This window comes from Trachypithecus francoisi, unplaced genomic scaffold (genome assembly GCF_009764315.1).
Source record: "Trachypithecus francoisi isolate TF-2019V2 unplaced genomic scaffold, Tfra_2.0 Lachesis_group5, whole genome shotgun sequence".
NCBI lineage: Eukaryota > Metazoa > Chordata > Mammalia > Primates > Cercopithecidae > Trachypithecus > Trachypithecus francoisi.
This window is the reverse complement of record NW_022681470.1, coordinates 33,257,143-33,274,515: the sequence shown is the minus strand read 5'-3', so window position 1 is coordinate 33,274,515 and position 17,373 is coordinate 33,257,143. Positions and strand designations below refer to the sequence as shown.

The 17,373-nt window shown below is 44.2% G+C and overlaps 1 protein-coding gene across 3 annotated transcripts in view; it reads right to left on the bottom strand.

Annotated features, from left to right (window-relative positions):
- Window positions 1-17,373, bottom strand: part of PAPPA2 (pappalysin 2) — a 636,503-nt gene that overhangs the window by 290,841 nt on the left and 328,289 nt on the right. For 2 of the 3 annotated variants that reach the window (XM_033198866.1, XM_033198868.1), the window contains exons 1-2: window positions 11,128-11,379; window positions 7,666-9,479 (exon numbers count right to left, since the gene is read on the bottom strand). In XM_033198866.1, the coding sequence (XP_033054757.1) occupies window positions 7,666-8,569 (904 nt within the window). In that variant the 5' untranslated portion in view covers window positions 8,570-9,479; window positions 11,128-11,379. Of the gene's footprint in view, window positions 1-7,665; window positions 9,480-11,127; window positions 11,380-17,373 lie in introns of those variants that run through there. The other variant, XM_033198867.1, reaches the window with a different exon arrangement.

Here is a 17,373-nt window from a genome sequence, read left to right as displayed (position 1 = left end):
TAGATTGAGATAAGTCTGTAAGAATACTAAAGACATTATTTGTACACTTTAAACATGTGAACATCTCAGTATGCTTTTTTTCTTTAAAAGTCACAGCTCAGTATGCTTCTTTTCTTTAAAAAAAAAAAAAAAAGGAAAGAAATAAATATAAACTCTACCTGGAGTGCTCATACCAAGAAACTAGCATGACTTGTTTCCTGCAAGAAATATCTGGGAAGTTTTGTTTATACTTCAACAAAACGTATGCCCCTACCACTGATAGTGCCATAGTCTCTCTGTTGGAGTTATTTTTCATAGCGTGAAACTAGAAAGGAAAGCACAAAAGCACGGTGGAAAAAGCAGTTGGCAAACTACTGCTCATGAGAAAAATCTAGCTTGCCATCTGTTTTTGTAAATAAAGTTTTATTGGAACACAGGCATAGAAATGTGTTTACATATCATTTATGACTGCTTGCACATTATAACAACAGAGTTTAATTTTTTGCAACAGAGACTGCATGGCCCAAGAAGCCTAAATTATTTACTATCTGTCCTTTTACAGGAAAAGTCTGCTGTCTTCTGCCCTGGACTCAAGAGCCTGGACTCAAGAGTCTAGAGTCCTGCAACTTGAATCATGGTCCACAAACTAGCAACAGCAACAGCACCTGAAGCCTGTTACAAATGCAGAATCTCAGGCTGCCTAGGACCTGTTGAACCCAAATCTGCATTTGCATAAGGTAGTTGTGTTAGCACAAGAAGTAGATGCCAATACAGGATTAAATATGTAGGATCTTACTGGGGGAGACAACTCTGAGGAAATATAGAGAGATCCTGAAAAGGCTAGGAGAGCCATCAGTCATTGCTGCAAGTCTGACTCTGAAGCAAAAAAAAAAAAAAAAAAAGAGAGAGAAGGAAGGTGGGATGGAAGTGTTGTTGACTACAGTGCAGTCTAAGGAATTTCCTGCAAGGCCTTTTTGAGTCCTTCAGCCAAAGTCAACGACTGTCTCTCAGGAACTGGTCTGCCTTTATCCATGCCACCCCAGGGATCTGTGGCCTCAGTGCAAATGCAGTGATGTGTTTCAGAGCACAGCGCCCGGGGTCCCTGGTCCATGAAACTCCCTGCAGTGTGCAAGACGTACTTACATTGCACCTGCTGCCAGGTGCATTGTCATGGCAGATATCTTAAGAATAGTCTCAGCTGATCTCTATTCACATTGAAGTTTGAGAAGCAATGTTCTAAAGCATGAGTTGGCAAACTTTTTCTACAAAGGGCCAGACAGTAAATATTTTGGGCTTTGTGGGCCAAAAGGTCTCTTTTGCAACTACTTACCTCCACCAGTTAGCAGGGAAGTCACCACAGAGAACACATAACCAAATGGGTGTGGCTGTGTGCCAATAAAACTTTATTTACAAAAACAAGCTTCAGCTTTAGACCTGATGTGACCCACAGGCCATAACATGCCAACCCCCGCTCTAGAGTTGTGGGGTTTAAACTTCCTTAAAGTAATTAAGCCCCTCCTTCACATGAAACAGGTAAGGGAGGGATGCTCCTATTGAAGGTGGAAAGGGAACCCTGCACTCAGTGATTTCCCCTCAGAAGCTACGAAGACACCTCAGTAGGCAGCAAAAACAGAATCTGAAAGCCACTGCTGTGGATCCCACAAAGAGACTCCAGTTTCAGAAAGTTCCTCCCACCCTTTTATTCATCCCTAATGGGCAGTCAGCAGTCTCAATTTCCATTTTTTCTATTCTACAAACATAACTGAGAGTCTCTAATACTGTGCTAGATATTTTGGAATGACAAAAGTTAATCAGACATGCGTTTGGCTCTGGAGGAATTACTGGTGGATAGAAATGAGACATGCACATAACAAATAAGGCAGGAAGCAATATGCACCCTAGGAAACCACACATGAAGAGCCCTGGAGGCAGAGACATAGAGAAAATTACTTTCCCATAGGGATGAGGGGCATGGCCACAGGCTGTAAGAAGGGTCATAGTCACAGTCTGTTTTACTTCTTAAACCAGATACCATACAGTCCCTCCATGTTCCTCTCTTCTTGGGGGCCATATAGCCACATGATAAAACCTTCTATACAGAGATGCTAATTTACAACCATCAGGGGCTATGCCCTATTCACACAAGACAACTCATGCAACTCGTACTCATCACTGTGGGTAAATCCATCCCCAGAAACCAACAGCAAGCCCTCACATTCATGTGTCGTCCATGCCTAGGGCAGGTGGCCATGACTTTGCTGCACATGTGGATCCTAACCAGGGAGCAGGGTTCTAATGTGGAGGGAACTGCACAATTCCACAGGATTCTTGGAGGATGAACACTCTTTCAAACCTTGCTGTGATATAGGAAGAAGCAACTAAGGAGATGACTGTGCAAACCTCATCTTCTGGAAGATTCTGGGAAAAGTATAGATTTGTCTCTTCATCTGTCACTGAGTCCTATTGGATAAAGGGAGAGATCCCACACATGGCCTGCCTTTTATATTCTTTTCACATCTATGTGAATCTGCCTTCTATGAAGCTCCATATTCTATGTGGATGACACCTTCCACCTTGTGTACAAATCTCCCTTATTGGGAGAAGGGGATGTTTCAGCATTCTGTGAAATCTCATTTCTCAGATGTCAAAAAAAAAAAAACACTTATCAATATAGGCCTTAAACAATGGGTTTTATACATAATGTCAACAGACCCTGGCCATCAGGAAATCGTGAAGGGTCTTGAGGGTCTTGATATGGTTTGGCTGTGTCCCCACCCAAATCTCATCTTGAGTCATAGCTTCCATAATTCCCACATGTTGTGGGAGGGACCTGGTGGGAGGTAATTGAATCACGGGGGGCGGGTTTTTCCTGTGCTGCTCTTGTGATAGTGAATAAGTCTCATGAGATCTGATGGTTTTATAAATAGGAGTTCCCCTGCACACGCTCTCTTGCCTGCCACCGTGTGAGACATGACTTTGCTCCTCGTTCGTCTTTAGCCATGATTGTGAGGCCTCCCCAGTCATGTGGGATTGTGAGCCCCCCCAGCCATGTGGAATTGTGAGGCCCCCCCAGCCATGTAGAACTGTGAGTCCATTAAAGCTCTTTCCTTTATAAATTACACAGTCTCAGGTATGTCTTTTTCAGCAGCTTGAGAACAGACTAATACAGCTCTGAATGTTGTGTGAACTATGTGAACATGTTCATTTTTCTAGGGAGTGGACAAAGCTTTCATCAGATTTTCAAAAGGTTTTATGGCCTCCAAAAAACTTTAGCACCATTGTCCAATTTATTCAAAATAGTACTGCTCAGGCTAAAAAGAATGGATTTTTTAAAATAAAATAAATGACCCCTTTGGGGCCTCTGATTCTATTGCATTTACAACACATTAGACTGTGCGGTAAAAAAGTCTGTTTACCATCATTCTTGTTTTACAATTTAGTAAACTGAATTCCTAAGAAATTAAAGTGAATATTCCACCTAAGGAAAAATGATAGGTTAGTGGGTTAGAACCAAAGATGAGCAGGTTAACCTGCTGCTCCCAGTAATGATTGCCTCCCACTCTTAGCTCCTGCCAGGCTATGAGTAAACACAATGGCCAAGCCCTGTGGTGGGCACTTTACATACATGACTTGTTCAAGTATCATAACGACTCTGCAAGACATCATCTTATTTTTCATTTTCTGGAGCTTTTTTCATTTTTGTTTAAATGGAATGATGTTTTGTACACATATATTTTTCTCCTTTTTCCATTTGAGGAAACCAAGGCATAGAAAAGTTCAATGGATTGCCAAAGACCACAGCCCTGATAAGCATCAGAGATGGAATCTGATGCTGGGTCGGCCTGCCTCCCAAGTTCTACACAAGCATATACTCTAATGCTCAGATCCTCAGAGGAGGAAAACTTGTCTTCATGTCAGGGACAGTTTCTTAGACATCTTTGTGCTCCCCACAGGGCCTTGCCGTGCTTTGCATGGAAGGCACTCAATAAATATTTGTTGAATGAAGAATCCTGGGCTCAGGCTCCAATTCTGCCATGGACTTAGTGACTCAGTCTCCTGCAACTTGGAGCTGCAGGTGGTTACTCAGCTGGGCAACTTCAGGGAACATTTGAAATCAATTACGGGTGAGGAGGAACCTATTAAAATCTTCTCTTTTGTGTATGTTGGGGTTGAAAGAGAGGAAAGGAAGTTGAGAAGGAGGGAAAGGAACAGGATGGTTTCGGGGTTGGGTGCCGGAGCTTAAAAGTTACACACGTGGATGGGACAGAATTTGGCTTACGTCCAGTACTCAGTTCCAATGGCCCAACCAAGTGGGCTCCTGATCTCAGTCTACTCCTAGGTGGCTACATGGCCCTGAACTGCCAAGCCCCTTCCTAGCGACTCTTATGGAGGACTCTACAGTGGAGCAGTTGTACACAGTCCTCTCCTACACCTTGGTTGCTCTGTCTCAGTTATGGGAAATAGGCCGCTTCAGAAGATCTATCTTGCAGGGACCCAGGTACCATGTCTCCCCTTCCAAGGGCAAGAGAGATGTTCAGCACCCAAGGCCTGTGAGCTCCGTGCTGTCCTCAACTCTAAATAAATGTATTCTGGCAATTCATTCTGGAATTCAACTTTCTATTTTGGAAGAATGTGGGAGTTTGGAGTGGGGGAGGGAGAGGGGAAACTTTAGTCAATTTTCTTTTCTTTACCACTTGCTAAAGTGCAAGTTAGTCACAACCCCAAAAATGACACTTTTGCCCTTTCACATAAGCCCCGCAAAAAACACTTGCATAAAGCTGACCCCAAGGGATGCCTACGAACAACATTCTGGGAGAGGACAATTAAATACATACAGCACAGAGCCAGGGCAGGACAGTCCTCCAAGAAATCAGACATTCCCCACTACGTGGCTGCCTACTCTCCTGTGAATGAAGCAACACTGCCACCTAGTGTTCTGTGTAGAAAGTATCCTCTAAGACACCCGCATCTGGGACTGGGGAGGGGATGTTCCTCTGTAAATGGCTATGGCTGCATTGCTTGAAGTCTCTGTTGAAGAAAAAAATGCCCTAAATTGGGTAGATTAAGGATTGGGAAACTGGGTTTAAGTTGAGTAGACAGAAGCTACATTTTGAGAGCTGTTGAAAAAGTGTAGGGGCCAAGTCTCGCAGCACCTTGGATCATTCCCAGTGGAACAACAGAATTGCTGAATTGTATGTGGCTCCCAGAGACATGATTCTATTGTCATTCTGCATAGGTGAAGGCCAACCATCCTAGGAATAGACAATGACCAGCTCAGGGGCAAGTGCTGTATGGAAGAGAAGGAAGATGGTCTGGTCTTTCCATAGGCATGACTAGATTAGGGCATATGCCTTTGGCAACATTATGGTTCTCAGGCATGGAGACCACAGGTGAAGTGTAAGCAGCTAAACAGTGAGTACACAAGGATGCCCAAGCCCTCAGGAGCCCTGTTGCTAGAATCCTAAAGAATGAAACCATATTCCCAACCTCCATCTTTCCCAGACCTTTACCCTACATCTTTACTGAATATTTTCTGATGTACAGAAATTGAAAGAAAAATACAGAGTGGTAGGTGGAGATGAGATAGCCCTGGGCATTCCCTGCCCTCAACCTTTCTGCTGTAGACCTAAGGAGGGAAATGTCAGTACACCACAAGGGATACTTTGATTTGAAGAGAAGGAAAACTCAGAAGCTAGACAGTTTGCAAAAGATTTCCTGCCCAATTTTACATGCTTACAGTTAAAAAAGTTCAGATGGGCACTTTAGAGAAGGATCTGAGTGGGTGCTGTGGCAGTGTTGGCAGCGGTTGGTGGCAGTGGACAGGTGGGCAAGGGAGAAAGACGTCCTGGGGTGGGGATGAGGGAGGTGCCACAAGAAATGCTGTAACTGGAATCAAATCATGACACTACTTTCCTCTATGCAGAGCATCAGACAGGACACAAGAGGGACAGGACAGGAGTCAAGTTTCCCCAGGTTTGGCCTCTAGTAACCCAAAGCAGTAGCCCCTTAGAGCCTCCCACATAGACTCCTATTGGATCTTTCTCTCATTTTTTTCAGCCAGGGAATTGATCCCAGGTCTTTATGTTGCTACTGCAAGAGGAGGGGTAAGCAGAGTCGTGGGTCTTAGTCTAGACTGCAAGCACACAGTTTCCCTGGCAGATGGGTACTAGGAAGCAAGATTAAGCAGCACGAAGATGTCATCTGGGAGAAACTGTGGAGCTGCCAACTCTGATCAGATAATCATCTCATTATTTCTTCCATTTGGCCCCAGAATAAGGATTTCCTTCTACTCTTTCTCTTCCCCCACCTAACTTACAGCCCAACCCTTCTTTCTCCCCTTTCCCCACCCCCTCTCCCACCCAAAAATAAAATACAGCAAAACCACAAGACTTGAGGATGCTTGGTGTCTGGGAATCCCAGCTTCCGAAAAAGAAATCACAGCCAAAGAGGGGGAGACAGAGTGTCCGGAAGGGATGTTCCAGCAACACCCCCCTTGAAAGAGCTTCCCTCCTTGCCGACTTCTTTCCTTAGTCTGAAACTTTCTTGCAGGCATCCAGTAACCTGAGAATTTTTTCTTAATTTGGAAATTTTTCAAGCCATTCAAGTGTCCTGAAGTTCTATTCCCAGCCTGCATTGCATGCCTTTTATTGCCTCAGTTTCCCTATCAAGATAATGGAACTGGAAAACATGAAAGGGCACTGTGGATAATTCAAATTGAGCAGATTATATGGTTCTACTATGCACCTTGCTTTGTGTTAGGTTCTGTCATGGGGAATTCAAAAGGATAAGGTACTAAATGATGAAATATCATGTCTAATCCATGACCCCTTGCTTCATTACAACCTTCCCAGTAAGGCAACAGGAAACAGTCACTCTTAACCTAATTTTTCTTTGCCCTTCTGGGTGACTTTCCATGAAAACCAAGATCTGTGTATAGTGGAAAACAAATGTGGGTCATGTTCCCAGACAAGTGCTCCTGATCAAAACCATGGAGTTATACAAGATTTCATTTTTTAGGTCCTTACAACAACAGCAGGCCTAGAAGTCGGGATCTTGGCTTATAAGTGCTCACTTTTTCCAGTGGACCCTACTGTTCCTAAGCTGGACACCTGATTGCTGGGACAAAGTGAAGGGAACTCCAGGACCTGGACCAGAGGGTATCTTTCTGCCAAGATCCAGGGCACTCAGAGAAAAGGAATCCAGGCAGGACCTGACAGCTGTGTACCTAGCAGCCTTGTTTCCTCACCGCCTGGACCAACCCAGGCATGACTCATTGCTCAGGTCCTTGGATTCTCATCTGTCTTCAAGGTTGCCTGGGTATTTCATACTGGTCTACCAGCAATGGAGTGTGACACCCCTTCTCTTTTGGCAAAGAACCAAGGAGCTCTATGACTTCAAACAGAGGTAAGAGAGCTAAAGTCTCCTAAGTGCAAGTACAATGTGTAGAAGCACATGAGATCAATACAAGGTACAGAGGCTGATATGGCTAGAGTCACTATCTCCTTTTTGATGGTGTCTGGAATCCTGCTGTGCTGATTACTAACGGCCCTTCCCCCTCTCCCTGGCTAGCCCTTTCCGGCTTTCCTGTTGGGTCCCCTTCCCATCCTCGCTCCCTATATCTAACCCATCAGAAATAAAGCCAGCCAAACCCTCAGGATCTCAGAAAGCCCAGGAGAGGGGTGTTACCTGCGATGATGGCTGGGTTGTTCTGTCCTCCCTCGGGTTTAACCCAGGCTTCCACTGTGAACGCCTCCCGGGGAATCTCAGCCAGCACTTCTGGACGCAGCAGCAGCCGCTCCCGCCTCCCAGAGAAGTATAAGATGGGCAGTCCTACTTGGGAGTTAAAGGTCTCTGCTTCCCGGTAGGGGTCCTCTCCACCATTTTGGTTGCTTTTGTCCGGTAGACTCTTTCTGACCCTGTGTTTAAGGGAATGCTTGGACCAAGGTTGGAAATGTGAAGAGATATCAGAGTCTCCCCACACATCTTCTGCCCGCCTCTTCCACACTTGGCGATGCTGCCTGGACTTGGTCCAGCCCCTCCTTTGGGTCTCTGGTTTGGGTTCCTTCGGGGTTGTGAAAATGGTGGTGGCAGTGGTGGCAGCCACGGCTGAGCCTTTCTGAGTCCCAGCCTCACCTAGAGACTCCTTGGATCCTTGATTGCCAAGATAAGTGTCATCACCTCCCAGCAGCTCAGATTGCCCAGTAGGACTATTCCCTACCCATGGGGCAGCTGGCTGTTCAACTGCACCCCTCAGTCCTGCTGGATTTTCAGTCAGGTTCACAGCATTTCCTTTAGTGTCTGGTCTGCTGTGTCCTGTATGATGGATTTCCTGCTCCTCCACAGGGTAGGGCCTTAGGTAGTTCCCAGCCCTGCTGGGATAGACTCCAAAGAGGTGATGCTGTGGAGAAGCTCTGGGTCTTCGAACCTTTGCCCCCAGCCAGCAACGTTCTCCTTCCAACAGCACCTGATTCAGGTGTTCCCTCTCAACCAAGGATTTCTTACGTGTCCAGCCCAGCTCAGAGTTGGCAGAACAAAGTGCCCACCCAGCCAAAATCGCCAGGCTTATTCTTAGGATCTTTAAGCACATCATACCTCCCCTAACTCTTTCTACAGAACCAGAAGTCAACTTCTGGGTACCACACCAGAGTGATGGACAGATGAGAAAGAGGCAGCTAGCAATGGATTTGCAGTCACCAGGGAAACTGTTTTGTTCACAGACCAAACTTTTTCAAATAGCCCCAATAATGCCTCTGCTGGCTACCTGTGCTGGCCACTCTGCCAGCGTGGCTTCTATGCCTCCCCGGCTTGTGTGCTTCCTGCACGCTTCTCCCTTGACCTCTCTCCTCTTGCTCTATTTTAGTCCTTGCAGAACGAACTTAATTTCTCTTGGTTCCTTTGAATTTCTTCCCAGAAAGCTCGGATTTCTTTTTTTTTTTTCCTTCTTCTTCAATAATCCCTCCCCTCACTGATACTAGAAGAGAGACCCACAGGCATGAGGCAAGTCTCTCAAATACACACTCACAAACACACACTCCTCGCTACCTGAAGTCATTCAAAATAATCTTATTCTCTAATTTTCATATCTTTCTCTTCTTCCTTCCCTATGAATTACCTTCTCTTTTTGTAGTTCTTAAGCCAGAATAAGTTCACCTTAAAACAAATTGCTAGAACTTTTACACAGAGACATGCAATTTGATGCTTCTTATTTTAAAATGCAAAAATAATCTAGGGGCACAAAAATCCAAGCTGGTACTTAACTTTCATTCTCCAGATGTCCTCAGTCAGGTCCCCATCCAGCTTCCAGTCTGTCCGTGAGGGTTAGAATGTTTCCTTCAGTTTGATGCTTGGGGTTGTTGGTTGTTGAAGGATTTTAATCCCTCATCCAACTTGTTGGTAGGTTGCAAGTCTCCGTAAAGTTCTTTGGGGTGCCAGTTTGCTGTTCTAATAACCTTACGAGTCTGGGAGCTCTTAACTTCACCTTCTGGGAGTCTTATGGGTTCCTGGGAAGATCGAGAAAAGAGCAAAAAGAAGAGTATATACTTCAGGGGACCTGTTCTCTCCAGTCTCTCCTGCTCCCCTTGGTTCCCTTTCTCTCTGCCTGTAAATATCTTCTTGTTTTGTTTTGTTTAGTTTTGTTTTTCATTTAAAGACAATGATGATGTCAAAGCTAGTAAGTTCAATGCATCACTCCACCTACTCCTCCCTGTCCCCTCCTTCCTTCTGAAAACCTCCCCACCTCACCAAGGCACAGGGGACAGACACTACTCTTGGTTTCCCAAGTAAACATCTCGGGCTTTCTCTTTCAGCAGCTGCAGCCTACACAATCAATAGCAAAGAATCAATACTGTTTTGGAGTACTCTTCTCTGTGTGTATTCTCTCTCTCTCTCTCTCTCTCACAAACACACACACACACACACACACACTTACTGTAAACAGATCTACCTACTGCCTAACAAGCCCACACTAACCTTTCAGGGATCCCTTGTATCTTTCTTTTGTTTTGTCACAAACAAAACAAATGAAGTATTTTTTCTTACTTTGATCGATAATTTGGGATTTAAAAGAACAATATCTTAAATTCACTTTAAATCGGACATAGGAGAAAGGAGAAATCAAGTATCCTGCTGTGAGAAGTATTAAATGGAAATGCCATGAATTCATACTACATAGATCTCCTTTTTATTTCAGAAGTTTCTCAATCTCAAGTTACTAAAAGTCACCATATGCTGAGTGAGCAAATAAACAAATGAGATGTTCAAAATAAGTAATTTACCAAAATGAACAGCTAGACCCAGGCAACCATGTTTCCAATTGATTTGAAATGGATGGAAAGGATGGGGAAGAAAATGTCATAATTTTAACCTATGCAATGTTTGCCTAAATGCCTCGATAAAGGCTTTCTCAAAGGGTCCCCACCCGCCAAGAGCATGTGCATGTACACAAATACACATATGTACACATGGACAAACACACGGCATGGTTCTGAAGTCTTAACACAAGTAAGGATGTCTGACCACAGGTGGTACGAAACAGTAGAGAAACGCATGGTGTCCTTCATTCACATAATAAGAAAAATCACTTACACTTTTAAAGTCACTGCTTGTGTTGCCCACATCTAAAACATGCAGTCCACATACTCTGGAGTAAGATCACACTGCCTCTTCTGCCTTGAGTCTCCTCATCATCTTCTAAACTCCTCTACCCCAACTAAGAACTGACTTGTTTGCATTCTAAATGCTGTATCTTAAACACCTCATTCCCAGTATGTCCTGTTTCCTTATGTAGCATCCACTGGAGCCTCGATGCAAGTCCCCCAAGAAGACATCAACTCAGGCACGTGGATATTACTAGGCAGATACCCCTCAATCCTAGACTGCCCTATTTCCTTCCCTTCACTTTTGACTCAGTTTTCTCTCTCTCTCCCTCTCTTTCTGAAGCAGCTCAAGAATAAAGATTAGGGCTCTGGGGAGGGGGATATAGAGAAAGCCAGGAAAGCAGAGGGGAGAAAGAGAGAGGAAGCAGAAAAGAAAGGAGGGAAGGAAGACAGGAGGTTTAGTTCAAGTAAAGGGAAGATACTCAGGTAAGAAAAGAAGTAAACTTCCCCCTCCCGCATGCCACCCCATAACCCTCAGAAAAAGGTTTCCTACCATTCATTTCAGGAAGGAGGGATAACACAGCCAGGAAGAAGAATTCCGCCTGCTTTTCTCCCCCTTTTAATGTGTAAGGGATCTTGCATCCCCTATAGGTCTCTCCTGGCTCTCAGCTTCTAGCAATCCATTCATAAGGTTTCAAGAAGCTACACAAAACTCAAGCTTCCAGTTTAGTTTCTCTCTCTCTCCCTTCATTCCTTTGCTCACCACTCTCCTTCAGCTCTTGGCAGTCCCAAGTTAAAAAAAAAATGTTGAACCATTTCTGTGTTTTCCTCCTGTTGTAACTTTTGCTGTGACATCATAACCCTGCCCACCAACACCCCACCTCCCTCTCCTTTCCATCCCACCCCTCATCAGCCCCATACCCGCAACACCCCCCCCCCCCCACGGAGAAGAAGGGCTCCTGTCAGTTCCAATGTGTGAAAAACACAAAGCTACTAGAAGGTGCCCCCTCCCTCCTCAGCCCCCCTCCTCTCTTCCCCCTCCCTGCCTTACCCACCGCTCAGCCTCGGCTCTCTCAAGGCTTTTAACAATGATCCCATCTGTTTGACATGTGCGGAAAGGTGGGCTGGATTCAAATAATCTGTCAAGTGAATCAGATCAAAAACACAGCAACCCCCTCCTCAATTCCATCACACATACACACCCCCGAGCAAAAGTGTGAGGGAAGTCAGGCTTGCACAGCACCCACCCTCGATGCCAGGGAGAAAGACACCAGACATGCCAAGGGAAACCCAAATTTATATAGACATAAATTCTGTTGCTATTTGTTTATGACAAACACCCACACCCCAAGTCCCCTACCCCTCTTCCCCAAACCCTGCCACTCCGCAAGTGCACAGACTTGAAAGCTGGTCGAATCTGTTTTGAAATCTCCAAGGAGAGGGTTTTTCCCCCTTTTTTTCACTCCAAAGCACTATCTGTGGCGATCAGACTGAGCAGGGTTGCCAGCAAATGCAGGAGGCCCCTTCTAGGGTACAGGCTTTCAAACCAGCGAAGCTAGAGGGAATGGATTTAAGGACACACAGCAGGAGCTGGCTGGATTCATTTTATTTTGACGGGGGTAGTTGGGGGAGGAATATCATTTCTGAAATGCCCAAGGAATGAAGGGAGAGGATATGGATTTCTTAAACAGTTTTTTTGCAAGAGGAGCGGTGTCTTGTTCTGCAGGTAAATCTATAAGACAAGAAATTGGAGCTTACAGATAAACAAGGACCAGGACGGAGAGGGAAAGGGAGGGAAAGGGAAAAGAGGAAAGCAAGGAGAGGGAGGAGAGGGGATGAGGAGATGGGAAAGGGGAGAGAGAAAAGAAGGGGAGAAGGACAGACAGGGGTAAGGGGGGAAGAAAAGAGAAGAAAGAAGGAGGCGTGGGGAAAGAGGGAAAGGGGAAGGGAGTGGGGCGAGGGGGAGGGGAGAGATGGAGGAGGAAAGGGTAAAATGGAAGGGGGAGGGTAGGAGGACTAGGAAAAAGAAGATTCTGGGAGGAGAAAGAACTGGAAAAGAGAAGTAGAGAAGAGAAGAGGGAAGAATGAAACAGGGAGGAAGAAAAACTAGAAAGAGGTGAGGCACAAAAATATGGAGACCAGGAAGGCAGTTAGATCCATGATGATTAAATATAAAGAAATCTCAGAGGCAGGTGAAGGGAAAAGACACCATAATATGGGGTCGAGGTTAGATTTTATGCACAGAAAACAAAGGACACACAGTAGGGAACTATCTCTTAGTGACTGGACACGTTTTACAAAATCCGATTGCAAGGCTTCAACATTGTCTCTTTAAGGGAACTCCTCTTCCCTCCGCTTTCCCTCCCTGCATCTCTGCCTCTAACTTCCACCTCCACCTTCCTTCTTTCACCTTTCATTTCCAGCATATCTTCCCCTGGAGAATTCATGAGTAAAATTCAGACACCCACTCCCCCAAAGAAACCCATTCTTCATAGCTCCTTCCTTTATTTCTATCCACAGAGGTTCCTGGGTCCTCTTATCTAAAGAATGGGCTGTTTGTGATCATCTGCACTTCATTTCAACCCAAATTATATGATGTTTCCTTTAAGCCCAGGATGTCAGGAGTGTTTTGCTTGTATTTACTCCCATAGTGGGGCTGGTCAGTTTTCATTAGCTTTGTCATCATTATTATTAAGAGTCTTTGCACAAAGAGAGGAGCCAGTCCATGCTGGCATCCACCTGCAGTATACAGCATTAGCAGACAGAGAATGAGAGAGAGAGCGAGAGCGAAAGAGAGAGAGAGAGAGAGAGAGAGAGAGAGAGAGAGAGAGAGAGAGAGAGAGAGAGAGCTGCCCCTTAATATGGTCACTGATCCTCTTTGACTTTCTGGTTCCAAAATCTGATCCCTTGAAGGAAAAGCTCAGCTGGGAGCCAGCCAGGGAGCGTAGTAATAAAAGCCTCCTAGAACACAACCAAATGCGGAATCTATATATAGAAGCCAGATCTGTTTTAGCTACTTGCAGTCTAAAATGACACCCGGAAACAAACATTTCAGCAATATGTTTATTGGAATCTTATTCAGCTAGTGCTGGAAACAGGGAGCTTCTCTGAAGGATTTCACTCCGAGGCTCAGGGTTGCTGCTTTCTGCTCCCCTTACTCTGGTGCTCAGAGATGGGAGTCGGGCTCCATCTTTCGGGTGTAACTTGTGATTCCTTCAGGGTAATCTACTACAGCCCCCTTTTTTCATGGGTAAGGGAACAAGTACAAAGTCACACAGTTAATGGCAGGGCCAGACGTAGCATCAGGTCTCCTAAATCCCTGCCCAGCTTTTTTGCCTTCTCTGGCTATGCACTGTCTTCACCTGTCTGGCTGGTTTGCCAGCCATTTGTCAATTGGATGGGAAGGCAGTATCAGACACTGACCTCCCAGGTTCCACATCCCAGCAAAAATGCCCAGGGAATATATGTTGGTCATATGTGTTCTATAACTCAGAATCACATAACACTAAGAAGGAAATGAAAATCTGGATTTCACCCTCCTCCCTGTGCTTTTTGAGCCAAGACAAGCCCTATCTTCTTGTGGAACTGTTTGGTGCTCCGTATGTCAGATATTCATATTTTTTCCAGAACACAATTACCATTATATATTATTAGCAGTGTTAATGGTCATGTTTTAAAAGCTACTTTCCATCCAAATAGATCAAAGTATGTCATAGACAGGTTAGGTTTCCCAGCACCTCGGGGAAGCAGTATGGTGAAAGCAATATGCCAGAGATCTACATTCCCTGGTGGCAGTCCCTATTGGGTAAGTGTTTTCTGTAAGATTTTGAGGCTTGGAATTAGCTTGTGGAGCCCTTTGGCTGGGGTAGAGTTTAACAGTGATGCTGGGTTCTGCCCTGCTCATCAGACAAACAAAGGCTCTGCAGGGTTTATATTTCAATTAGGATTGCTTTTGCACCTGGAATCTCTTCAAAAGGCAACTTCATAACAAAAATAATGAGTACATTTGTACACTTGCATTTCCTCTTACTTAATCCACATTTGTATGCATTCTTTCTTTCTAACCACAACAACGTGAATGCAAAGCAAGTGTTAATGCCCATCTTACAGATGAGGACACTGAGGCTGAAAGAGGTTAAACTACTTGCCCACAGACCTGCAGACAATGGGAACACAGCCAGAAACAGTTTCAAGTGCATTATGCTAAGTGAAAGAAGCCAGACTTAAAGAGTTACAAACTGTGCGATTCCATTTCTATGACATTCTGAAAAAGGCAAAGCCTTGAGGACAGAGAATGGATCAGTGGTTACTAAGAGCTGAAGGTTGGGGAAATAGTTGAATAGAAAAAGCACAAAGAGATTTGAGGCTTACATGGCTATTCTCTATCTTGGTTGTGGTGATGATGCATGACTGTAAGCATTTGTTGAAACTCAAAGAACTGTGTACTAAAAAAGGTTGCTATGGGCAGATGATACCTCAGTAGATGTGGTGGGGGTGGGCAGATAGAGCCAGGGGTAAGTCTAGGGTCTTTTAATTTTGAATACAGTATTCTTCTATCTACATCCTGCGAGTGCCCAAAGACTAAAAGATTGTGTGACATTGCTTGGTGGTGGTTAGGCGCTGCTCTGTGCCCGAACTCTCCACTGGCCATCTCACCTAGACTCTGAGGGGACCCTTCAGAGCCGGGCTGGATGGAGCACCTAGCTGGCTTAAAGTTCCAGCTCCATCAGCCCAGGTGGCCTCAATAAATCAAATACTCTATCACCAAATAAACAATTATGTCCCTGTTCTGCCATTCAGTGGCTGCCTGACGTTGGGCAAGTTAATGAACTTCTCTGAGCTATCTGTAAAATGAGATTCGCTTATTTTTCAGTCCAACACTTTTCTAACATTCTATCTTCTCATTTATAAAAGACAGCCAGTGCTCACTTCCTATAAATATAACAGAGACTCAAGTGTACATTAGAAGTGGGCACCTATGACATTTATTTTGGTCCTTAGAGAAAGCCATATATTCAAATGTGACTTTATTAAAACACTGATGTGCAGAAACAGAGGTAGTATGTGAAGAGTTTTAGAGATTTGCTATTATAGGGGAAAAGATGTCCTATGCATCTGTAGCATTATCACGTATTTTGCAACTCAAATATAGAACACATGGCATTAGTATGAAAACACTTACATGAGAGCAGCTTTTTAAATTTGGTACTGCACTAGAATTTTAAAATGTGGTGATTTCCCTGAGATGGTAATAGTATTAGCAATAATAAAAATGTTTACTTACACACTGTTCTGACCACTTCATATATACTAATTGATTCAATCCTCACAACAGTCCTGTGAGGTGGGTGCCTCTATCATCCCCATTTTCAAATGATTTGACTCCCAGCATGACAAAACCAGGCTTTCCTGTCTTAAGTGAGGGCCCAATGCCTCCAAGAAATGTAGCCCATTTTCATCCCCATTTACAACTAGTAACAGTAGTAGCCAGCATTTATCGAGCACATACCACATTCCCAGTGTAGCATCAATGTAAATCTATTAATTATCTCATTTAATTCAACAACAAACCTGTGATATAGCTCCACTAAGATTCCCATTTTTAGATGGAAACACCAAAGCATAGAGTCAAGCAACTGAACTTACTTGCCTGGAAGAGAACTGCCCGTTTCCAGACCTCTCACTCATGGTCACCACACTGCACTGCCTTTTCGTGAAGGGTGTAAATACATGCCATGATTTGACCCCCAGCATGACAAAACCAGACTTTTCCTGGTGAGGACAACTCAGTAATTCCTCTGGAGTAATGGAAAGATCTTTTTTGGGACTTTTCCTAAAGTCTCTATTGAGTGAGGGTCCAATGCCTCCAAGAAATGTAGCCCAGCCAACAGCAGCAGTCAGGGAAAGTCCCACTTCTGCCAGTGCTAGAGTATCTTCCACAGATTCCCCAAAAGCTTTTGTTCCTACTACCCTTGCTCCCCAGATCCAACATGCCCCCTTTAAAATCTAAGAGACAAAGAGCCAACCAAATATAAATGGAAACCCAGTCATTTCCCCAACACATTAATCCCATTTAGAAGGAATCATACAAGATAAATAAATGTTATGTTGTCTATTTAACTGATACTGACTTTTATACTAATAACCGCTATGAGTTGATAGTCTATTAATAATTATCTATTAAAATATTTCATTTTCATCTAATTAAAAAATTAATAAGATATGACCATCTCTAATGTATCCTGCACTTTCCTCTACATGTCTGTATTAGTCAGCTTTCACTAGATTATGTTGTGCTAACAACCAACCCAAAAATCTCAAAGATAAGAGAAAAGGTTGATTTTTCATACATGTTACATGTAGCTGTGAGTTGGCACTCCACTTTAAAAAAAAAAATCCTGGAATGGAAGATAAAGGAACAGCTCTTATGGGACATACCACTGTTGTGGTAGAGTAGTGGTTCTTAACCAGAAATGATGTCACCTCCCAGGGAATACTTTATCGGTATCTCCAGGCATTTTTGGTAGTCACAACTGAGAGACAGATACTGCTGTCATCTAGTGGGTACAGACTAGGGATGCTGCTTAACATCTTCCAATGCATAGGACAGACTCCATCTCCACCAGCAACAAGAACTATCTGGTCCAAAATGTTAATAGTGAGGTTGAGAGACCCTGTGTAGAGGGAAAATGAGCAATGACAAACCATGCAATTACTGTTAAAGTTTCTGCATGGGTTTGGCACAGGTCATCGCTACCTGTTTTCTATTGGCCAAAGTAAGTCATGAACAACCAAGGCA